Raw genomic sequence first — 24,967 nt, 5'->3', positions numbered from 1 at the left:
GTGACCTGTGCTAGATTCTGTTCCTGCTCTGGCAGGGGGGTTGGACTGGATGACCTCTGGAGTCCCTTCCAAACCCTAACATCCTGTGATGCTGTGAACTCATCTCAGAGGCACCCACGTAATGCAGTGTTACCTGAGAGCATTCCTGTTAAATGTCTGACATTGGCTCATTTCCAGATGAGTTATCCTTCTGCTGTGTAAATGTAACTGCCTGAACTCAACTGAAAATTACAAAATGATACCTTGGGGAAAATAAGCAGATTGGATATTGACTGAAGGATGCAATGCAGCCTCATCAAGTATGCAGCTGAAACTGAAGTGAGGGTGCTATCAGTATACTGAAGGGTATGATTGTCCCTTTGAAAGGACCTACACAGAGGGATGGGTCAACAAGAACATTGTGAAAATTTGGAAAGACAAGTTCAAAGTCAAGTACCTGGGACAGTCATGTCCAGCGCAGTGGCACAAGGCTGGGAAACTGCTCTGGTGAAAAAGCAGTAGGTTCCCAGTAGGCAGTAAGCCAGCAATGTGCCTTTGCAGGCAGGTATTAGCAGGAGCATAGCTAATGTATTGGGAAAGTATTCCTCTTGGCTCAGCACCCATTAGAACACATCTAGAATATTTTATCCAGTTTTAGGCACCTGGTTTTACTAAAGACATCAATAAGCTAGAGTGGGTTCAGCTATAAATGCTCTTGGGGCACAGGAAATATGTCTTACTTGTGGAGAAGCTGAGGAAGCTATGCATCTTCATCTCAGAGGAGGCTTAAAGGGGACCTAAAAGTTGATAGAACTAATTGATAAACATCTAATACATAAAAGAAGGCTACTGAGAGAATGCAGTTCCCTATTAGCAGTCTATGGCAGGAGAAGGAGAGAACATGATAAAACGGAGAAAATACAAGATTCTGACAATTAAGCATTGAAAGAGGTTACCCAGAGGTGATAGTTCTGTCTCAAAATCCAACTGGATGGAGCTGTCAACAATCTGGTGTGCATCCAATGTTTAACCACTTCACAAAGGAGATTTCACTGGATGACCTTGGAAGGGAGATAAGTTATATTCAATAATTTTATTGGTAAAAGTATTATTTATGGTATTTCTTCAGAATGATGGTATGGTGGCTTCTATAGATATTCTGTATCTGAAGTGTTGTTGCTATTGCCAATTATGCTCTTTAAGGTCCCTTCAAATTATTCTAAGATTCTGTGACTTCCTTGCTTTGGTAGTTGAATGTTTTCCATTGAATTAAGATCTTAATCTGCATTTTATTAACTGTTAACTTTAATTTCCCCCTTCTTTCATGCTTTTCTGTACGTCTAAATATGTGTTTAACTGAAACTACTTGGCTTTTTGTTGTTTTGTTTTTTGGCAGACCTCAAGTTTTGGTCTTGTTAAACTTGGATAGTGAGCAGTTGGTGAAACACCCTAGATTGCTTTCTTTCACTTCTCAGTTGAAAGCTGGTAAAGGGCTGACAATTGTGGGCTCTGTGCTTCAAGGAATCTACTTGGATAAATGTACAGAAACTCAGAAGGCTGAAGAGGTATGTAAAAGACAACTTACAGACATTTGTAGCTTCTATTAGTATTGCAATGCTAAGTCTGGATAACTGGTATCTTGAATTGAACCAGACTGTTGTGAAATCCTGAATAAAACATCAATTTTCATTGATTGTGCTAATAGTAACTTTATATAAAGAACAGATTGTTGTGTAGCAAAATGTTTTGTGAAATTTCCCAATAAGATGAGAAAATGCTGATACTTCTAAGCTTTTAATTTGGTTGAACCTTGAGAGTCCTAGGCTCATAATCCTTATGTTCTTGAAAAGCCAACTCATAGATTTTTAACAAATTGCATTTTAAAGAAAACAGATTTAATTAAAAATAAATAACATTCATCTAACAAATGCATATGTTTGACCTAATATAATGTATACATCCAGAAAATGAAGTTATGGTTCTAGAAATACATAGCAGAGCTAGGATTAGGAGCAGTCTTTACTGGGATACTATTCTGTTTCATCACTCAAAGCAGCATCCATCTTTAGATCCATTCTTTTTCTTTTATCCTTATTTCATATCTCCAGGGAAGGTAGGGCCAGGTAGAAAATAAATTTGAGAGGTGGAACAGGAATGAATTTAAGGGAGACCCACTCTCCAAGGTTCTCTAGAAAGTCAGACCTGGTGTTAAGCTTGGTTTTAAAATGGAAATGAAGACAAATTGTGCAAGTTTGAGCCTTTGGAGACATCATTGGTTTTGGAAAAATGGAACTAGAAAATTGTCTCCAGGAGATTAGTATGAAATCAAGGTTTCTCTTGTGTTTCTTTTTAAAAGAAGAAAACCATCATCTATCTAAACTATGTCCTTACATATATCGTTTGCACACAGAATTGTTAGATTTGATACCAAATTCTCTGAAGGCTTTTTTTTCCTCTACTAATTTTCTGATGTGAAGCCACACAGAGCCACTGCCAGGCTTTCTGTGACCAAATCTCACCCTGATGATTTTTGACAGGAATTTTGGGGTTTCCAGAAATCCAGTTTTTTGATGTGCTGGGTTTTCCTTCTGAAAGCATGCTGATCTCCCACACAACGCACTGATAATCAGTACCCAAGGTGCTGTTCCCTGGTCAACTTTGGTATAGTGTTGAATGCTACTTTTAAATTACTTGGTTGAGTCAGTGTTTAAATGAAGGGAAACCATGTTGAAGTTAGATTAAATCTCTCCTGCCCCTTTGGTCAGTTTATCTTGTCATCATTCAGCCAATGATTACAACTGTTTCCTGCACATCTTTTTTTTTTTTTTTTTTTTTTTTTTTTCCCCTCCATGTTGGGAGCCAATAAATGAAGAATTAGCTCCTTAATGAAAAAGCTGTTTAAGGAGCTGTGGCACTGTTGTTTTCCAAACACTTCCAATCCCAAAAAAGAAAGGACTTGTCATTCCAAACATATGATGCTTTTTCAATCAGCAGTTCTGACTTTTTCTGAACAGTGTTACTTCATTTATCTTTCTCAACATGGTTTTACCTGTATCTTTTTCATTGTTCTGTGGAAATAAAAGGCTGAATAATTTAAGTAATGAAAAGCTTGCAGTGGGTGATTTGTCATAGAATCACATTCACTGTTTTGGAATCAGCAACTTAGAATCATAGAATCAGTCAGGGTTGGAAGGGACCACAAGGATCATCCAGTTCCAACCCCCCTGCCATGGGCAGGGACACCTCACACTAGATCAGGCTGGCCAGAGCCTCATCCAGCCTGGCCTTAAACACCTCCAGGGATGGGGCCTCAACCACCTCCCTGGACAACCCATTCCAGGCTCTCACCACTCTCATGGGGAAGAACTTCTTCCTCACGTCCAGTCTGAATCTCCCCACTTCCAGCTTTATTCCATTCCCCCTAGTCCTGTCACTCCCTGATAGCCTAAAAAGTCCCTCCCCAGCTTTCTTGTAGCCCCCTTCAGATACTGGAAGGCCACAATAAGGTCACCTCGGAGCCTTCTCTTCTGCAGACTGAACAGCCCCAACTCTTTCAGTCTGTCCTCATAGGAGAGGAGCTCCAGCCCTCTGCTCATCCTGGTGGCCCTTCTCTGGACACCTTCCAGCATGTCCATATCCCTCTTGTAATAGGGGCTCCAGAACTGGATGCAGTACTCCAGGTGGGGTCTCACCAGAGCTGAGTAGAGGGGGAGAATCACCTCCCTTGACCTGCTGGCCACACTTCTCCTGATGCAGCCCAGGCTCTGGTTGGCTTTCTGGGCTGCAAGTGCACACTGACAGCTCATGTTGAGCTTCTCGTCCACCAGCACCCCCAAGTCCCTCTCCTCAGGGCTGCTTTCCAGCCAGTCCCTGCCCAGCCTGGATTTGTGCTTGGGATTGCCTCAACCCACATGCAGGACCCTGCACTTGGTCTTGTTGAACCTTATGAGGCTGGCTTGTGTCTACCTCTCCAGCCTGTCCAGGTCCCTCTGGATGGCATCCCTTCCCTCCAGTGTGTCTGCTGCACCACACAGCTTGGTGTCCTCTTAGTCACTGTGTCTAACCAGTATCAGTGTTTTGCTCTTGTGCTGTTACTTTTCACGATGATCATTACCAGCACTGATGATGCTACTTCCCATGTGTAATCTTCCTTTTGCAGAATGTGAAGGCCTTAATGGGAGTAGAAAAGACTAAAGGGTTTTGCCAGATTGTGGTGTCTCCTAGTTTCAGAGATGGAATATCCTATTTGATTCAGTCAGCTGGCCTAGGAGGGATGAAGCACAACACAGTCCTGATGGCATGGCCACAGTCATGGAAGCAAACAGAAAATCGTTTCTCATGGAAAAATTTTGTTGGTATGTATTCATTGATTTTTCTCCTATGCATTTTTAATGTGACTGTGGAATTAATGTATTTGCTGTGTGAAGGAAATGTGATGCTGAACATCCAGTGGACAGTTTGGATACTTCCTCACATCTGATTTGATGCAGAGTAGATTTTCTTAGTCTCTTCAGCCATGACTCCTCTTGAGTAGTGTGTGTTGTTTGGTTGGTTGTGAGTTTTTTGGTGTGATTTTGGTTTTGGTATTGGTGGGGGTTTTGTTTTGTTTAGTTGGTGGTGTTCTTTTTTCTTTTGAGCAGGTCAGTCACTAAACCCAGGATGTTCCTCTTTTGCCTCAGGAGAATCTGGGAGAATTTAAGCTTTGTAATTAAAAAACAAAACAAAACAAACCCAAAAACACCCAACCAAAAGCTGTGAATGAAAGCTGGGCTGATGAAATGTCATGTGTTCCCTTGCAGACACTGTTCGAGAAACAACAGCAGCTCAGCAGGCATTATTGGTGGCTAAAAACATTGACTTGTTCCCAACAAATCAAGAGCGTTTTACTGAAGGAAGCATAGATGTGTGGTGGATTGTTCATGATGGTGGTATGCTGATGTTACTGCCTTTCCTCCTTCGACAGCACAAGGCAAGGACAACAGAAAATGGGTAGATTTCATCCTCTAGAAATGAATTGGTTGTCATGCTTTTGAAGTCAATGCTGTTACAGTTTGAGAGCTGAAATCCTCCTCCCACACCGACAATAACCAGGCTAGCTCAGTCTGGAAGGAAATGAAGCTCTCATTTACAGGCAAAACTACAATCTGTGATGAAATGCAATGAATATGTATAAATATACAACATTCACAACATGTACAAATATGTACAATCAACAGAAAAACATAACAAAGCCCCTTGGGCCCCCCAGAAGAGAGGGGGCTGTGCTTTTCCCCCTGCCCCAGCCAGCAGGACTCCCCCCCAGGCCCCTCTGGCAGAAGACAGAGTCAAGAAGCAGAGAGGCTGTTAGACTTAGCTTGTCAAGGTCAGTATGTAGGGGTGAGTGTTATCTTCAGACAGAGAAGAAAAGAAGCAGGCAGACTGGGAGAAGACAGACTGTGAGGCTGCCCCACTGTCCCATATCTTGTTTTGAGTACTGACTCTTAAACATTTCTCTCTCTCTCTCCAATGGAAGTGTTTAGAATAATCATTATTTTGCTTTCTTACACCCAAGAGTGATTTATTTACGATGTTTCACTTTTCTCTGCTCGAACTTTGTGAGAAGAAAAATTAAAGGCAGTCTTAAAATCACCACAAATGCTCTTTCAGCCTGGTGGTTATGCACGGTGCTCACAATCACTGTGCTATGAATTGTCATCCTGTGTCTTTTCTGGCAGGTGTGGAGAAAGTGTAAAATGCGGATCTTCACTGTTGCTCAAATGGATGATAACAGCATTCAAATGAAGAAGGATCTTCAGATGTTCTTGTATCATCTTAGACTGAATGCTGAAGTGGAAGTTGTTGAAATGGTATGTTGCAGCGTTTTAAAATTAGTTTAGTTTTCTTTTAGGTGCAATTGAGGCTAAACTTGGGGAAAATGGATTTACCATTTCTGAAATTGGTGTTAACCCAAACATTAAAAGGGAAAATTATAGTCCCACCAAGAACAAGGTGGTTTTTAATGCAACATTTTACCATGTCACAATGCTACTGTATGTGCTAGTGAGTTGAAAGGTTTTGTGAAGTAATGCTGAGACATTTTGATTTGTTTATTGCCTACTTTATTTTTGAGGACTAATCTGTTTGACAGAGTTCACTCAGGAAGAAGCAAAGCTTGAACCTTTAGCACACAATGACATAGAGGGGTTAATCTAAGAATCCATGGCATCCAGCATGAGAGACAGTAAACAGGACTATCTCTCCAACTGCTACATGAATATCCTCGTGGAATAAGGAGGGTAGGCCCTTCTCTGAGAGTATTTCAGTTGGTTTTGGTGTTGCCAGCTTCTTGTGCCCTGAACAGCAACATGCAGAATACAGATTCACAAGTTGAACAGTGATTATAATAAATTTTGTAACTTTTTTTTTTTTTCCCTTTAAAATACTGATTATAAACTTCTGGAGAGAAAGGACTAAAGCTGTAGTCTATCTGGATCTGCTTTTTTGATAGCTAAGGGAAAACTACTTCCAGTGCTCAAAGGTGACTAGTGTAGTGTCCAGCATGTACAACACAAGCAGCTTTTTAAACTCATTCTGAAGTGGGATGAAGATGGGTCAGCTGGTTCAGAACTTCTACCACCAGTTCCTGCAACTGAACAAAAAAACCTATCCAAAAGATATATTGTCCTAATAGGCCATAAACCAAATTTTAAGAATCGTTTAGATTTCTCATTAAAAAAAAAGAAAAAAAAGAAAAATTTGGTTACTGTTTTGAGCTAGGAAGTAACATCAATTCTTTTGTTTTGCTTAGAGTACTGAATATAAAATATTAAAATACTGTGATGCATACAAGTGAAAGGCTATGAACGGAGTGCCATATAAAAAGCTCAGACTTGGTTGGAAGACAGTGTAAGGCACACAATTTTGGGCCATATTTCACCCTGAGTGTCTTCCAAAAGATGAGAGACACATTGAAGAGTCAGTTACAACATCTGCTATACATTTTTCTGTTGTGTTTTAGCTTTGAGCCCATGTGAGGATGTGTTTCTGTTTCAACATTTCTCCCTGCTGAAAGCACAAGGTGTTACTTTATGGCTCTCCACGGTTTTCAAGGAAACAAGTGTGCACACAGGCTGAGGAGGCAGCACTACAGACTCTTGGAACAGAGCAACAGAAAGTCTGTCCCAGGCACCTCAATTTAAATGAAAATCACATTGATACAGTAGGATAGTTCATTGTACAAGATTGCTCTTTGAAGATGAAGTTTTAAGAATCATACAGACACTCAGGTTGGACAAGACCCTCAGGATCACCAAGTTCAACTGATAACCCTACTCTACAAGTATCACCTCTGAACCATATCCCCAGGCACCACATCCAAATGACCTTTAAACACATCCAGGGCTGGTGACTCAACCACCTCCTTGAGCAGCACATTCCAATGCCTGATCACTCTTTCTGTGGAAAAAATGTTTCCTAATGTCCAGTCTAAGAATAAGGATAGAAATGGCTGATCAGTTGTATGCTTGGAACGCATGCCATAAATACATCCAAATCTGAATTAATACTGGAATTCATGTGGTATACTGTGTAAACATTTTCCTTTGAGTAGTGCTTTTCTGATATTTTTGATGTCCATCTCTTTTGCAGTTTGAAAATGACATTTCTGCCTTCACATATGAGAAGACACTTATGATGGAGCAGCGATCTCAGATGCTGAAACAGATGCAGTTATCCAAGAACGAAAGGGAAAGAGAGGTAGGGATTCTGGCTTGGCAAGGTGTTCTGTGAAAAGTCTGAAAGCAGTAGTTCTTGGCCATGGCTTCTGATCAGTTCAAACTAGTCAAAAGCTTTTATAACTGTATTCTACTGTCATGGGTTGAGTTGAAGCTGCTGATGTGTAGTCAATACCATGCTGCTGTCATGCCAGCTTCAAAATGAAAGCACTGGCTGGAGCAGAGTATCTTGGGGCTTGAAATTCAGATTGGAACATGAGAGGCTTCCTGTCCTGGTTGCTGTTTCCAGGTTTAGGGTGTTGGGTTTCCCCACTGGGCTGGCTACTGTGTGCTTGGATGGGGGAACAGTTTTATTGCAGGTTTCTGCTGTGTTTTTCTACAGATAGGCTAAGGTGATTGTGCATCTTATCTCACTGAATTCCCTACCTCAACCCAGAGGGCTTGGTTTGGGTTACTATCCCTCTGGTCTGTGTGGGTGGAGCAGGGCTTGTGAGGAGCAGGTGGTATTAACCCAGGACATCTATGTTGGTTTCCTTTTGGCAGGTTTGACTTGCAAAGTTGAAATAATACTGGAAAATAAAAACAACCCAAATTTTTTATTTGAACAAATGTTTAGAGGTTTTCTGTTCTTGTTTAGATTAAGGGAAATACTAAGCAGAAAAAATTGAGTGTCAGTGTGCAATATAGCCAGAGTATTTCCAAACTTGACATGTATCAGTAGCTAAGGGGTTTTTGTTTGTTTGTTTGACTGGGCTCATTAGCTTTGTTTGGGACTTAATCTTGTTCAATTCAAATTCTTTTAGTTTCTGCATTATTTTCCGTGTTTTATGTATCAACTAATTGTTGTTTCAGGAGCCAAATTTAGGCTGACTAACCTATAAGCCTGTGATACTCCAATAGGGGAGCAGCAAATGTAGTGTTCCCATCTTTTCTTTTTGGCTTGTGCTTCTACCCCATTGTTCCTGTTATCAGCACTTTTTTTTTTTTTAGTGAGAGCTTTGCTGTCACTTATATTCATTTCTCTCCCATGCCAAGTAAGAGATCTCTGTTGTGTTTCACTGCTCATAAAATTATTAGAATTATTTCTTCTGGCTTTTTTTGTCTACAGATGACTGTAACTCAGGTTATGCCTAAGCCTTTTTGTATTTTGCAGTCTGAAGTAAAATCCTTAGCATTTCCAAGAACATGTAGTACTTTTACTGCTTTCTCCAAGAATAAAAACCATATTCATCTCTTGTTTCTGATTAGGGTATCTTTAACCTATTTTGTTCTTGTATTTTCATCAGAAAATGTTGAGTTTATGCCTTTGCTGCTTCTCGAGCTACAAAGTTTTGTATATGCACTCAGTGTGCCAGGTCCTTTCTTAATCTTATCTTCTCTTAAATGAATTCCCTCCAGTTCTATGATGGCCTCCAAAACATTTCTGTCATTAGTATCACTAGTTCAACCTGGTGTTGCTGTTATTGTCAATGTCTGTCTCCAGACATTCAAATACAACCCTGATATTCCAGTTTGTAGTTGGTGCTGCTTGTGGTTTTGTTTCCTGTTAGCACCAGATCAGTATTTTAACCTCACTCTTTCACTTGTACCTCTCCAAGCAATGTTCAGACCTTCACAGAGAGGAGAATTTGGTTTTGTACAGTGTTCTTCTGATGTTTCCCTCAAAGGCATGCTGTTATTCCCTAAGGAATCACCCTCACTGTCCCCTGTTCTGTCATTTTTGAACATTGATCTTTGATCTCTCACCCCCAGGTGAACTGTGGCATGCGATAAAATTTTTTGTTTCCTTTTTTGAGAAACACAGTTGATGCTATTCAAGAGTAAATACAGCACACACCTGCCTGCAGTAAGATCTGCAGACTTGGGCACAACTGCCAAGTATTTATTTATTTGACTATGACAATAGCACTGCAAAGATGAAAGAAAATGTAAGAGCCTCTTTCACATTCTTCATGCCCTTCCTGGTGGTGGTGGTTGTTCTTCTCTGGCTAGTCCTGACTAATGTCTGTCTGACCAGGCAGTGATGATAGTGGAGCTGTGAGGCATCCATGCAACCACTTTGGGTTGCACAGAGCAAGTGCTCCTGTGCAGAATGCTGCTGTCAGTTAAGACTGGCAGAAATGTGAATGCATATAGGTGAGGAGGAAGTGAGGAGTTTCTGAATCACTGGGAAACAAATCCCTGCTTAGCATTAGAAAGCAACTTTCTCAACTGCTTACGTTTTTTTTTTTTTCATACTTTTGATTGTAACTGAATAAAATTAATTCATCTTAATCATCATGTGTATAGAAGAATATGAGCCTCACAAATAAGTGGCTGCTTGAGGTTCCCATGTAAATAAAAAGATTCCATTAACTTTATGGCTTCATAAATTTCTGTAGAGAGACTTCATAACTAACCACTAAATATCTCAAAAAGAGCCTCACAATGTATAGAAACAAATGACATGTTTGTGAAAACAAAGCAAGTTTATAACAAGCACAATACCAAATCATACCTATTCAAATGAAGACAACTTTTGGTTTGAATAATATGATCTGCTTTTTTTTCTGTAGATTTGGGCGGGGGGGGAGACACCATTTTGGGATGGGTGTTTTTGTTGTTGGTAACCTTTTTGTCCCAGATTCAGAGCATCACTGATGAGTCTCGAGGCTCAATCAGAAGAAAAAGCTTCTCCAGTCCACAGTCCCTTGGCCAAGATGCACAGGCACTGCTGACTAATGATTATCGAGAGGAGGAGGTAGTTGGACATAGTACTGGCAGGGTAGATTTTACTGTTTTCCTCCCCATTGCAACACTTGAAGTGGCACTACTGTGAACTGAACTACAAATGAACAGCTTGAGCATTCATTGCTAGGAAAGTTCTTCATGAATTGTCATTGTACTATTTTTGAAAATTCATGGTGTTACCCTGTATTTTTTTTTCTCTAGATGATGCTTCTGCAACCTGAATTGCTTCCTATTTTTCTCACACTTACTGTCCATAAAAGAAATGCATGATTCTGAGAGTGCCTGTTTTTCTTAAGAGCCAGAAGCAAAGGTATTTCTCTACCTTCTAGCTCTTAAAAATTCTTAATAGTGGGTGTTTCATCAATAAACATATTCCATGCTTTCACAGAGCATTGCTGTCCTTTATAGTTCCTATCCTGAAGTAATGAAGGTTTCATTGACCACATAGGTATGCTAAGGCTTTTGCATGAGATCTTTATGCTTATTGAAAAGCCATTATTAGCCCATAAATGTCATTACTATATTCTACATGGTGAATTTTGAAAGGAAATCAACTGACTCAGTCAGTGGTTATAGTGTGCACTTGAAGTGTTGCTCACACCTGAAGGTAATCTAGCCTAGTTTGTAGAAATGCTGTGTAGCTTTGTGTTTCCCTTTCCTTATCAACTATGAGAAGAACGTGTCATGTGTTGTGTGGTTAATTTGGTGTGAAAATAGCACTGACAAAAATGTGCTGTTCTTGTCTTTGAATTTTTTGTAACCATGTGCTGCAGGTTCAGAATTTCATTTTGCTGTCTTTTTAAAACATGAACTTTCTTCTGCTGAAGCATTGCACTGAATTCATCTTACAGTTGTTAGTTCATTAGATACTGCTGTATGACACTTCTATTCTCATGATGGAGCTGTAGTCACACTAACTTCTGATTCTTAGTCTTGACTAGTGATTTAATCTTCTGAGAAGGTATGAAGACCCTCAAATAGATCACAGCATCACAGGATGTTAGGGGTTGGAAGGGACCTCCGAAGATGAGTCCAACCCTCTGTTTATATGAATGTTAGAGCTGAATGGCTGGATTTGGGAATCCTCAAGCACAGGCACTTGGGAAATAATTTAGGAAACATAAGCCTTTAGGTATCTAAACTCAAGTACAATTACATTTTGAACCACTAGGGGAATCGCTCTCCAGAGATAGTAGTTTTCTAATCTGCTTTGATTTTAGTACACCTTTGATTGTGACCCCAATGAAACTGATTCTTCTGAGTGGACACAGCTGTGGAAGGATAGGACCATCACTAACAGGAAAAATGAAGGTTCCCAAATGGAACAGGAGCTCCAACTCATGATTTAACAAGTCTCTGAAGAGATTTCATAACTCTTAAAGACCTTAGAAAACCCCCAACCAAACACCAAACAAAAACAGAGGAACAAAAAAAAAAAAAATCCAACCAAACTCCAAAACAAACAAGAAAATAAAACAAAAAAGCCTCCTTAACACAGTCCCTAAAACAGAACACCCCAAAAGGCAAAAAAAAAAAATCTCCCCTCCCCAATACCAATTTACTGAAGAGTCTAGGGTCTTGTGTTTGATGGAAATACAGGAGTCTGTGGGCAAAGTATTATGAGGAAAAGTAAGTAAATGTGTTAAATATTTCTTCCTTCTTTCCACAAGAGGAGCAAGGGGAATGAGAAACAACATAGTGTGTGTGTGTAGGAACAACAATGTTGTGTTCTTGGAGTTGTGATTTGAGTTCTGCTATAAGGGAAGAGAAAGCCCCTTCACAGCTGAAGTGATTGGCTTTTGTTGTGTAACATGTACAACTGTGCTTGGATAATCTAATGGAATGCAGCTAGTCTTCCATTCAGTCAATCCAACTTTGTGTTACTGGGATCATGGAGGGTCCTGCTGGTAGCTAAACCGAAGGCATGCCATGAGATGAACAGTGTTTACAACAGTATCTGAGAAAGTAAATGTACCTGGTGAAGAATGGGAGCACTGCCTTTCAAGTGTTTCACTGCCAACCCCCCCCCCCAATTGTTAAAGTACTGTCTCACTGGATTCAGCCTCGTTTTAGTTCATACAAAAATAATGTCCCAGCCCAGATGGAATCCTGCAGGTATAAGCAGCTATGTTTTTACAAGCAGCTTTATTTCATGCTGGAGTGAAAAACAGTCTGGTGTTTGTTCAGAAAGTAAGGTTCATTTTTCTGTGTATTCTTGTTTTACACTGCAGTGAAACTCCTTTTCAAAGGAGTACTGGTTTGAGGCCAGACAGATCCTCTCTTGCCCCGAGAGGGACAAAAGAATGACACTCACACAAACGGATCGGAGAGTGGTGGAAAGTTTAAATGGAAAAGCAATTGGTGAAACTACAAAAAACTACAAGCATAGTGGCAAAGCTATCCTAAAGCATAGAGAGTCCCTTACACAACATCCAAAGACCTCCCAACCCTTCCCTTCTCCCCACCTGAGGGTATACCCAAAACCCCCAGGGCTCTTTCTTCCCCCCCCACTGCTAGGCTAGTCTCAGGCTGGCCAGGTCTGAGACTGCCCCTCCCTTTCTCCTCCTGGCATTAGGTCTAGACAAGCCTAAGAGGTCTTGAGATACTCCCCCACCATTACCCAACAGGGAAGCATCTCCCATGGGAGCAGGGAGGGAAGAAAGAGGAAGAGAATGACTCTGCAGATGGATGGATAGGGGGCAGGATTTATGGGTAGCAATACACTGCTTCATGTGTCTACCTCATTGGGTTGGACACTCAGGACACCAGAGGTATAGCTGATGTGGCAGTAACAGGAGGCACCCAGCCTGAACTGCCACAAACATGCAATCTACAAATGCTCTTTTTGGCTGTGTCTTGAAGTGATTGTTTATTTTCTGGCCAGGCTCAGCTGATCCATGACAGGAACACTGCTTCCCGCTCAACTCCAGCAGTCAAAGCGAGTGTGGCTGCTGCTGCACCAGAAAAAGTGCACATGACCTGGACTAAAGAGAAGTTTGTAGCTGAAAAGCATAAAAACAAAGATTCAAATGTGTCTGGCTTTAAAGATATTTTCAACATGAAGCCGTAAGTATCCATGTAGCCTTTGGAGTTTTGAATTGAATTGTATTGCCTTTGTTGGTTCTGGGTTTTGGTTTTTAAAGAGTTTCCTTCCATGCATCATACCTAAATGCCATCTTTGTGAAACTAGCATGGAGTTGGGTGGGGCAACATTGGCTGTAAAGAGTCATTCACAAGAATGTTGTGAATGAAGCTTCAGTAGGACAGAGTTCAAGCTGTAAACCATACTTCTGGATTGTATCAGTAAACATGCATGTTAAAATGCTTAATGGTGATTTGTTTTTCTCTCTTCCTGTTGGTGACAAATTACTGTATAGTACTTCCCTGCCCCTGTTTATTTGTTGGGCTGGAGGGAGTACCAAAGCAGCAGATAAGCTAAATGTCTTGAGAGAGTCTGACAAAAAGACATCAGCTTGTTTGCTTCCTCATGTTGTGTTTCAGGCACACACTCTCTTGTCTGAGTTCTGGAAGAATGCACTTAGAAGCATGACTTAGAGTTTCTGCACATGCCAAAAGTGAAGCTGTGGCTTCAAGGGAAATGTTAATATCCAAAGGAAGCATCTTCAATTTATGACTTGTAGACAGAGTTAGAAGGTACATTTAGAACGAGCATCTTCAAATCCTAAGGTGCTTTATAGGTTTGCTTTGAGCTCCAAGAAACAGTTTGCCTTCTGCAAATTCCAAACTTCACATTATGCTCTAAAACACCATTTTTGTTCTGGGCTACGTTATACTTTAAGTGTGGAAGGGTTGTTAATATCTTGGAAATATTTCCTATTACTTCCTTAGACTTGTGCAAGACAGATTTCAGATATTATTCTATGTGGTTGTGGGTGGAGATTACAGTTCAGACTTGTGATGCCTGTGTTCATGTTGTTGAATCAATGTACCTGATGGCATTTTTCTTCTGTGCATTTTGCTTTCCTTCTATTTAGAGAATGGGGGAATCTGTAAGTCTGAATTTCATTTTTCTTGAGCATCATAGGCAGTGTTCCATGGTTCTCGTGGTCTTGTATGTGTGTATCCGAAATTGTGATTTGCAGTGCATGTGTCTTTTATATTATTTCATATACTGTGACTTAGCATTTATCACTGAAAAACATTTACTGTGACCTGTTAATGATTTCTAATGATTTCTATTCGATGTATGTCACAGTGTGTATTTTTCTGTAAGAATGCAAAACTTGACAGTGCTCATCTGCACCAGTGTCATATTTAGTTCTCTAATAATTAATCACACAAAAATAGCCCTCATATAATATAACTACTTGGGCAATAAGGATTAATTTGTTCACAAAGTGAACTTCCAGATTTCATCAAATGCTGGTTCTTGCCTCTCTTCTACCAACCCATGCATGTGTAGAAATAAGATAAATTCAGATATCACAGAGTGTGACAGCATGCAAAAAATGGAACACCACTTTGTTCTTGGGTGGAACAGACCTGTGACTCCTGTGTCCTTTTTAAGCCCTTATTTTCCCCAGTTAATTTTAACATTTTGAGCTGGTTATGAAAACTTAGAGAGCTCCCTTTGTGTGCCCTGTATCTTTTCAGTTCTACCAGTCTTTTTTTATTCTTCTTTTTCTTCCCCCTCTTCTTCCTTCTTTCTTTCTTTCTTCCCCCTCTTCCTCCTTCCTTCTTTCTTTCTTTCTTCCTCCTCTTCCTCCTTCCTTCTTTCTTTCTTTCTTCCCCTCTTCCTCCTTCCTTCTTTCTTTCTTCCCCCTCTTCCTCCTTCCTTCTTTCTTTCTTCTTCCTCCTCTTCCTCCTTCCTTCTTTCTTTCTTTCTTCCCCCTCTTCCTCCTTCCTTCTTTCTTTCTTCCCCCTCTTCCTCCTTCCTTCTTTCTTTCTTTCTTCCCCCTCTTCCTCCTTCCTTCTTTCTTTCTTTCTTCCCCCTCTTCCTCCTTCCTTCTTTCTTTCTTTCTTCCCCTCTTCCTCCTTCTTTCTTTTCTTCCCCTCTTCCTCCTTCTTTCTTTCTTTCTTCCCCCTCTTCCTCCTTCTTTCTTTCTTTCTTCCCCCTCTTCCTCCTTCTTTCTTTCTTTCTTTCTTCCCCCTCTTCCTCCTTCTTTCTTTCTTTCTTTCTTCCCCCTCTTCCTCCTTCCTTCTTTCTTTCTTTCTTCCCCCTCTTCCTCCTTCTTTCTTTCTTTCTTTCTTCCCCCTCTTCCTCCTTCTTTCTTTCTTTCTTCCCCCTCTTCCTCCTTCTTTCTTTCTTTCTTTCTTCCCCCTCTTCCTCCTTCTTTCTTTCTTTCTTTCTTCCCCCTCTTCCTCCTTCTTTCTTTCTTTCGTTCTTCCCCCTCTTCCTCCTTCTTTCTTTCTTTCGTTCTTCCCCCTCTTCCTCCTTCTTTCTTTCTTTCGTTCTTCCCCCTCTTCCTCCTTCTTTCTTTCTTTCGTTCTTCCCCCTCTTCCTCCTCCTTTCTTTCTTTCGTTCTTCCCCCTCTTCCTCCTCCTTTCTTTCTTTCGTTCTTCCCCCTCTTCCTCCTCCTTTCTTTCTTTCGTTCTTCCCCCTCTTCCTCCTCCTTTCTTTCTTTCGTTCTTCCCCCTCTTCCTCCTCCTTTCTTTCTTTCGTTCTTCCCCCTCTTCCTCCTCCTTTCTTTCTTTCGTTCTTCCCCCTCTTCCTCCTCCTTTCTTTCTTTCGTTCTTCCCCCTCTTCCTCCTCCTTTCTTTCTTTCGTTCTTCCCCCTCTTCCTCCTCCTTTCTTTCTTTCGTTCTTCCCCCTCTTCCTCCTCCTTTCTTTCTTTCGTTCTTCCCCCTCTTCCTCCTCCTTTCTTTCTTTCGTTCTTCCCCCTCTTCCTCCTCCTTTCTTTCTTTCGTTCTTCCCCCTCTTCCTCCTCCTTTCTTTCTTTCGTTCTTCCCCCTCTTCCTCCTCCTTTCTTTCTTTCGTTCTTCCCCCTCTTCCTCCTCCTTTCTTTCTTTCGTTCTTCCCCCTCTTCCTCCTCCTTTCTTTCTTTCGTTCTTCCCCCTCTTCCTCCTCAGGAGGATAAGGGAAATCTCATATGGTATCACAAAATTACTGGAATCTTTCTATTGTATCCTTGTAAGCCCTTTGCTTGGAATTTCTTGTGCAAATCCAGTTACTTTTTAAATATAACTCAATAAACTGGATTCTTGGTGATTTTGACTTCATTTCTATTGAAAATAATTTTTTTGCCTCATCTTTTACAAAGAGAACTGATAATTGATAGATTTGTTCATCTTGTCAATCTGCTTAGAACTGTCTGACTTTGAGTTAAATGTTCTCCTCAAAGGGAAAAAAAAAAAACACCACCAAAACCCAACCATCTTTTAAACCTAGGTATTCCTTTCTTAAATTTTTGTGTACAACTCAACAATTGTCAAATTGAATGCATACAGCTACCACTGTCTGTGAAAAAGAGTTTATTCTTTGTGCATATAGATGAGATTTATAAATTCAGGTATCTAAGTATTGTGATAATGCTTCAAACATTTGTTTCTGTTCTAGGAATCAGTCAAATGTGAGAAGAATGCACACGGCTGTGAAGCTGAATGGAGTAGTGCTTAACAAATCACAGCATGCTCAGCTGGTTCTCCTGAATATGCCTGGACCCCCTAAAAACAGAAAAGGGGATGAAAACTGTATCCTGCATTGTCATATTTTCATATCTCTTGAAATTGGGAGTTTGATTTTTGTGATTGTGCTATTGTCTACTTGTTGATATGCTTATGCTTACCAATGGTTAAGTTTGCCCTCAGAAAAGGACTTGATTCCACAAACAATTTTAAGAAATGTTGAGGGTGTGTGGTGTTGGTTTTGTGTTGTGTGGTTTTTTGTTTTTTTGTTTTTTTTTTTACTGAATTCTTATAAAGCAACCCTCAGTTTTCAATTTCTTTTAACATCTCTAATTTATCTTTACTGTATGCCAGTAGGGCAGGACTAGAAATTTTCCCCAGATTAGGTCTTGTTTCCACTTGAGCAAGCAGGTAGATTACACAATGGGGAAGTAGAGGGTGACGCACAAAAACTCCTTGATGAAGTTACTGAACTTGATTTTTTTCATCATGTCAGACTCTTTGAGAGATCAGTGGTTGTTTTGTTTCTTTTTTGAATAAATTCCTTGACATTGATATTTCAGACATGGAGTTTTTGGAAGTTCTGACAGAAGGTCTGGATAGAGTTCTCCTGGTCCGAGGCAGCGGACGTGAAGTGATCACCATTTATTCATAACCTATTTGCATATTTTATTCAACAGCTTTCCCCCCCCAAAAAACTCCTCCTGCCCCCAAACACAAAACAGAGGGGAGGGGGGGGAAATACACCCCCACCAAAACAGAACAGCAGCAACAACAAAAGCAATGAACCAAAAAACACACGCATTGAAAAATCAAACCCAACAAACGAACACCAAACAAAGCCCCAAACCACAAACCCCCAAAACCAACCACAGACTTAATTATTTGCTGTAATTTGTGCAGCTTCATTAAGAATCCTAGTTCATTGAAAATCACCTGCAGGCAGAATTTTCTGATGATGCATTCTGGGTTTTTTTCTAGTAAAACCTTATATTTAGGTTATATTTTAAGATATAGGTTTATGTAGAAAATATTTCTGTAGTGAATTAATGGTGGCTGGGTTTAGGATATTTATATGTAACATATTCTGAAACTTCTTAAACTGTAGTGAAACACCAGGAAGGAAATAAGTGATGCAAGGGCATTTAAAAACAGATAGGTGAGCAATTTCTTATTTAAATGCAGAACAAAGATTAAAATCCATCAAAAGGGAAAGGTATTAGGAAAAGCTGGCTTCCTCCTTTACCAAAATGCTGCTTTGTTGCTTCTGTTTGGGCTAGTCCTAGTTCAGGAAACTTCCTTCAGAAATTTATACAACCACTGAAATTTGTATATTATGTGCATAAAGTGTTTCCCCAAAGTTCATTATTTGCCACACTTGTTTTAAATGATATTTCTCTATTTAAAATCCTTAGGTAGCTGAAACCTCCAGGTGGCAGTGAGTTGTAAATTGACAAGTTGTGTAGGGTAGGTGATTTTTGGTTTGTGTTTTTTTTTTTTTCCATGAGCTACTAGCAGTTATAGTCTATGGTACAATTCCAGTAGTGATACCTAAGAGCATCCAGCTCACAGGAAGTCTATGATGCAGTAACTCAACCTCATGGCAGATAGAATTGTAACAATTGATAAACCACAGCAAGTTGGTTAAAAAAGTGCAGTCTCTTGTTCTCAAATATGTATATTTTGAAAATGTTGTATGTATGTGCTGCTGTTTAAAATCTGCTTTTCTGAACTGAACAAGCTCTTAAGTGTTTTTCATTTGCAGCTGTTGAACCATTTAGTTTTGGTGCTCAACAGAAACTTTGTGCACCTGTTGGAACTCTGGCCCTTTTTGGATGCTTTAGTTTTGTAAATGTTGTTGAAGACATTGCTTGGGTAGAAGAATTGTTTTCCATAAGCATATATAAACTATTATTTATATAACACAGCATCTCTTGCTCAATCTGAGACTTGGCTCAAGGTTGGCACTTTTAACATTGCTCCCTCAGGCAAAGTGAAACAGAAGTTATAAATGGGCAAAAGCTGAAAGCAGCTATTACCTGTCCCTGTAGTTTGATGTAAGAGAGGGAGCACAAAGATACTCATCTGACCCAGTGAACTTCGGATAGCTCTTAAACACTGCTGAGCACACCACATAAGCACTTAGAATGGCATGCTACATACCAGAAGGTACCCTGACTGGAATCACTTGCATCTTCTGAAGATGCTTTGGGAGTCCGTTCAGGAGGATCAGAAACAGTATCAGCTTGTCTGCTCTTTTAGGTGACGTTTCCACTGGAAACTGAGGCAGTGTTCTTCCAGGGAGGCTTGTGCAGCTAGGACTGAAGTGGGGTTTCCATCCCACTTCATGTCCTCCCCATGGTCGTGTAAGAAAAACCACAGGGTAGACTGTGGTGTGTACGACCCAGATTCTCCCCCCTCAAAGGAGGAGAGCTCCTGTACCTCAGCTGAAACAGGGGCCCGTACAGGTGGGGAATGGAACATGTTCTTTCTGAGTTGATGGATCTCCTGGGACAGTTCCTTCACAGCTGCAACACAGGCTTGGACAGAGGAAGAGACTCCCCTTGCATTGCCTGGGCCTGCTACTCACTTCATCCACAGTTTGTCCTTGGCCATCTTTCAAAACCAGAGATAAAGGCCAAGTGATTACCTCTGGCTCTTCCTCTTGTTCCCTTGATGACCTTGATTCATCCTCCTCCTTTGCCAGAGGAGCTGCTTTCCTTGTATGTTTTTTCCATACAGGGGCAGCTGATCCTGGCTCATTATCTTGCTGCTTATTATGTCAAGCCTTTTGTCTCCTGCCTTGCTTTACTGTCCTGGTTAAGACAGCTGCTTTCACGCCCCAAGTTGGGTGCCAAAGTAGGACTGCCCTGGGTTAACACAGCCAACTCTCACAACGCAGAAATGAGGGAAAGTAACAGGAAAACAAACCAAAAAAAAAAAACCCACAACACATTCTGGGTTGAGAGACAGAGCTGTACTGGAAATGAGATAATAAAATGCACAACTACCCCCTAGCCTATTTGCAGAAAAGCACAGAAGCAGCAGCAGAAGCCAGGGACCTACTCTCCCACCCCCTGACCCACAGCCAGCCCAGCAGAAGAAGACCAACACCCCAAACCTGGAAACCAACAGCAGCAGCCAGAAGAGGATGACACTCATGTTACAATCTGAACTTCAAGCCACATCATACTTTGCTGCAGCCAGCACTGTTTTGAAGCTGGCAAGACAGCAGCATGGTACTGAGTATCAGCAGCAGATTCAACTCAACAATGACAACCCCATACAGTGATGTAATAATTTTAAGTAGCATTTTAGCTCAACATGATACTGGAAAGTGCAGAAAAATGTTCAGCAGGTCAGGAATCTTAATGCAAAAGCAGGATAATATTTTTTCACATACATGCTCAAGCCTTCTACAAAGATCTGTCTGCAGAAAACCGCAAGCCGTTAGCACATCAGTTTTATGTCTTGGAATATTATTTTTTTTTAACAAATACTTCCTCCTGAAATAAAGCAATTGGAATGAAGTCTAAAAGTAGAAAGTAAAGGCTGAAGCCAAGGAAGAATCTTACAGCACTTGAAAAATATTTGGGGGTAAGTGTAGGGGGGAGAAAAAAAAAAAACCAACCCACAATTCAGGTTTGAAACAATCCCAAAGTGCTCCTCTGGTTAATGTTATGGTTCCTCAAACACATCATTCCATAGCAAAGTCAAATTTTCCAAAGACACTTAAGAGGCTGAGGTTTAATACATGCAGCCATGTTGTGAAAGTCTAGAAAACAATCCTATCTCTCTCCTAAATCAATGTAAGAGGCTTATCTTGCATACCTGTACTGCTGAAGTTGGCATTGCTCAACTTCTGGTAGGCCAGAAAGAGAACACAAAGGGCATTATTCCTAAACCTGATCTTGAGTGCACTCAACTAACCTGAACAAGGTCTTGGCCCTTGTTCCATCCACAGGACTTCCAACACCTACTGTAATGGATTGTAACACCTCCTGTTAAAAAACAAAACAAAAAAGCTACACCTCAGACTGTATAATTTTGCTTTATATTGAAAAATAATTTACACCCCGAAGTATTTTTTCAAAGAGTGCATAACAGACAAGCTGGTAAAAAGCATGATAGTGGAGAAACAGGGTTAAAAGTAAAATCTGTGCTGCAGATGATAGTGGTAAATGATGCTGATACAGACTCATGAGCCACAGAACATTGATACATGTCAGAGAATCAGTGTTCTACACTGAGTTTTAAGAGACAAGTTTACTACTTTTAAAATTCATGCAAACCAAAGTGACTTTACTCATCATAACTTTCATTATATACATATAATGAATTTTTTTCTTTAAACAATGCTTTACGAAGAGCATTCAGCTGTAGATGTGCCTTTCTACAACTGAAAAGGCCAAATGTTACAACTCCTGTAAGTAGAATTAAAAAAAAAAATAAATCAAACCCCTCATGATAATTAGCTGAACTTCCCAGGTAATGAAACTGTGGTCCATTAAAGTATGAGTGGAGGAAAGTAGGAGAAAGGAAGAAATAAAATGAAACAAAATCCAACTAACCCGATCAGAAGTAAAATTCACTTAACATTTGAGAAAAAGGATTCCTCTGAGTCCCAAAGCAGAAAACAAAACAAAACAAAAATATTATGTCTTCCTGTGTTAAAATGTTTTGAAATTTTTTTTCCCAAATATTTTTTTTCTCCAGACTTTCTGTGTAAAGCTGGAAGTAGGAGATATTGCTTCTACTTTAAAAATAGGATATTGGTAAAAACCAGTGATTTATTTAATGCTCAAAACCAGCTCCTTGCCTGAGTACTGGTTAAAGCCTAGACCACTATGCTCTGTTACTTTTCCATATCATAATGGTACTGCTATTATTAGAATACATTCAGCAACTTTCACAGATATCAGCAGGAAAAGCTAAGTGCTTAACACCTCTAAATGCAAGTGCAGTTATTCTGGCACACAAATATTAATGTTGGAATTTAGTTTTAAACATCCTTCCCCCCCTTTGTTTTGTTTGTTTTGTTTTGGGATTTTTGTTTGTTTGTTTAGGTTTGTTTGGGTTTTGGGGGTTTTTGGGGGGGGGGGGTTTGGTTTGCTTGTTTTGTTTCGGGTTGGGTTTTTTTGTTTCTTTGGTTGGTGGGTTGGATTTGCTTTTACATAAAAGAATCCTGCATAATCCAAATTTCATGGCGCAATTACCATAGTGCAAAATATAGCATGTTCCCCTCCATGCTGACCCTGAGGGCAAGAAGAAATCATAGCCATAAACATTGGATGTGGTTGAGTGAAGGAACCTCCCCGCTATAAACATCAGTCCTCTTTTGATGGAGGGCTTGGGATGGGGACAGCTCCTTTTAACTTCTTCCTCTCAGGATGAAGCCACTGGCTTCAGAAGCCAGAGTGGCCCTGGGATGGTGAATGTAGCACCACAGGTAGATACAAGAAAAGTTCTTTAGCAGTCTAAATAACTGTAAATGGCCTACCACTGATGTTAAATTACATGCCATAAACTAAGCATCGTTTGCCATGTATTCCATTTACATTGTTGAGTGTGTTTAGGTCGCTGACAGCTACAGTCCACAAATTGTGTAACAATTTGAAATGGATGATAGTAATTTTCTCCAGCCTCTTGTGCTAGCAATGACATGGCATCCTAAAATTGTGTACCAGAAGGTGGAACTGTAAAACCACAGCAAGCCCTAACGCATGCTTGCAGCTGAAAAGAGCATCTCCAAGAGGAATCCTCACTCTACAAAACAAAGATCAGCAAAGGTGGGAAACTTGTATGTGGTTTCTATATATTGATCTTTTAAATACATAAATGTCTTTGAAAATATTCTTTTTTTTTTTTAATCTCGAGTAAGATGATAAACTTGGCTTAGAGCTGGTGTCATGAGGTGAGATTTTGTGTCCTGTAATACTGCAAACGTCAGGCTCGGTGATCGCTCTGGCTTAAAAAATCCATCAGTCCCTTAACGAGGAAGCAGGAGTAACTCACGCTCTCTAGTTTCAGGCTTTCCTTTTTAGTCACGCATTTGCCTCATGCCATGACGTGCTTCTCTTTTCTTTTTGAAGATGTCTCAGTACAAAACCCAGACCGCTCCTGCCTCACCCTGGCCGCAGGCAGGAAGCGCAGCCAGGCGGCGAGCGTCAGCCCCGCGGCGCCGGGCGGAGGAAGAGCCGCTGCAGGCAGCGCTGTGCGGAGCCCAGGCAGTTATAGGGCTGTTCTACAACCCGTCCCTCGCCGCGAGTGGAGAACAACCTTGGGGTTCGGCGCTGCAGCACCTCACACACGCCCTGCCATTGCTCCGTCCGCCCCGGGCGCCGCCATCTTACTGTACGGATGACAAGGCTCAATCGCTCCCTCGCCGCTCCTTATGACGTCATCAAATCGCGCCGAGGGGGGGCGCATCCGCGTGGAGCTGTTGGAAACCGAATTCTTGGTTCAGAAATGGATTTCCCTTGGAAAAATGGGGGGGACGTGTACGTGTTAAGTTGCTGCAAAGTGCCAGCCTTCGGGACAAATGTGTAACCACCTTTAGCTTATCACTTAGAGATTGTTTGAAGGGAAAAAATAACTTCTCTGTGGGCTTGGTGTCTCTTACGGAAGAGCTCGCTGTAAGTTGTTCTCTCTGTCTAGGTGGACCCAACTTGGGCTAGCTGTCAGGCTTCTTGGTGCAAAATTTACTGATCTGGGTTTGTAAAGGGCAGTTTTGTCACCCAGCTGTTTTGTGTACTCAGGTTAAATCGTTTGGCCAGAAAAGACACAGTAGGTTTTTAATATTTTGGTTTTGTTCCAAAACGCTGAAGAACCTTTGACTTGCCTATGTGTATCTGCTGAAGGGAATGAGAACACTGAGGTTTTCTTAGGTCTTCAAAAGTCCTGATGCTTACAAAGCATTCGAAGATCAGGGTGTGAAATTCAAGCGAGTTTTCAGATGCAGGTAGCAGCCTCTGCCCTGGTATGGCTGCTCAGCAGTATTGCTTTAGCTAAAATCTCTGTCACGTTTTTTGCTTTAGAGAAATTGCTGTGGCACTTTTAGTGAAGTGGGTAGCAAAAAATAGAAGCTAACAATCTCATTGTGGTGGTGAACAACCCAGTTCAAATCTTCAGTTGAGTGCTGCTTTCTGGTGGGATCTGACAGTCTGTTAGAGTATTGCCTGGATGCTGAGTGGGTGCTGTACATGGTCATCAGTTTCAGAACATTACTGCATTATTTACTAACTAGATTTGTTCATCTTCAGACTCTGCTGTGCTGAAAGGTGGCTCTTTGGGCATGGGTGTGATGTGGCTATTTCCAGAAGGAAGGCTGTGCTTGTAATCTGCAACTGAGCTTTGGTTCCTGATTTTCTCCTGTAGAGTATTAAATAGTGAAGTATGTATTGATGAATGAGGTGTGCCTGTGTATCGACTGCCTTGTGCAATTGACCTTTCATGGCATGGTCTAGTACTGTAATGTTTGTCTAATACTTTGTCACCGTTTCCTGAGTTGTATAAATGCTTATTCTGTTTCTTACTGTGTGAGGAACCCTTGTCCACAAAATTACATATCTGTTCTTATGTAGTTGCTGTAGTCTTCTACTCCAGGTTAGAAATCCCAAAACTTTATTTAAAAAATAAATGAAACTAAAATAAAAAGAAGGGCAATCTGAATCCTGAGCTTCAGCTCAAGTTAAGCACATCTGAACCCAGGGCCTATGTGGGTTTCTCAAACTAACCACTTTTGAAGGGCAGTTGTTTGGGTTTTTTAATGAGTTTATGTACCTTCTGGCTTCTGATGTCTGGACTGTTCTGCTGGCTAATCCTGAGTGACTCTTCTCCAGTGCGTTTCAGATTTCCAAAGGAGTTCCAGTGATACTTGGGAAATGGGGGCTGAGAAAGGGTCCAGTTATTAAACCCTGGAAGATGTCCAGAGAAAGGCAGTGGAACTTGCTAACTGTATT

At 40.8% G+C, this 24,967-nt stretch overlaps 1 protein-coding gene across 2 annotated transcripts in view; it reads left to right on the top strand.

The window, feature by feature from the left end:
- The window catches only part of LOC128969780 (solute carrier family 12 member 7-like), a 63,228-nt gene extending 45,567 nt beyond the window's left edge, over positions 1 to 17,661 (top strand). For both annotated transcript variants that reach the window (XM_054384698.1, XM_054384697.1), the window contains 10 exons: positions 1,376 to 1,544; positions 4,139 to 4,334; positions 4,779 to 4,948; positions 5,694 to 5,825; positions 7,606 to 7,713; positions 10,315 to 10,431; positions 13,306 to 13,487; positions 14,417 to 14,431; positions 16,939 to 17,072; positions 17,570 to 17,661. In XM_054384698.1, the coding sequence (XP_054240673.1) occupies positions 1,376 to 1,544; positions 4,139 to 4,334; positions 4,779 to 4,948; positions 5,694 to 5,825; positions 7,606 to 7,713; positions 10,315 to 10,431; positions 13,306 to 13,487; positions 14,417 to 14,431; positions 16,939 to 17,072; positions 17,570 to 17,661 (1,315 nt within the window). The remainder of the gene's footprint in view (positions 1 to 1,375; positions 1,545 to 4,138; positions 4,335 to 4,778; positions 4,949 to 5,693; positions 5,826 to 7,605; positions 7,714 to 10,314; positions 10,432 to 13,305; positions 13,488 to 14,416; positions 14,432 to 16,938; positions 17,073 to 17,569) is intronic.
- The last annotated feature ends 7,306 nt before the right edge of the window (positions 17,662 to 24,967 follow it).

The sequence above is a fragment of the Indicator indicator genome, chromosome 11 (assembly GCF_027791375.1).
Source record: "Indicator indicator isolate 239-I01 chromosome 11, UM_Iind_1.1, whole genome shotgun sequence".
NCBI classification, from domain to species: Eukaryota; Metazoa; Chordata; class Aves; order Piciformes; family Indicatoridae; genus Indicator; species Indicator indicator.
This window is presented reverse-complemented; position numbering and strand designations above follow the sequence as displayed.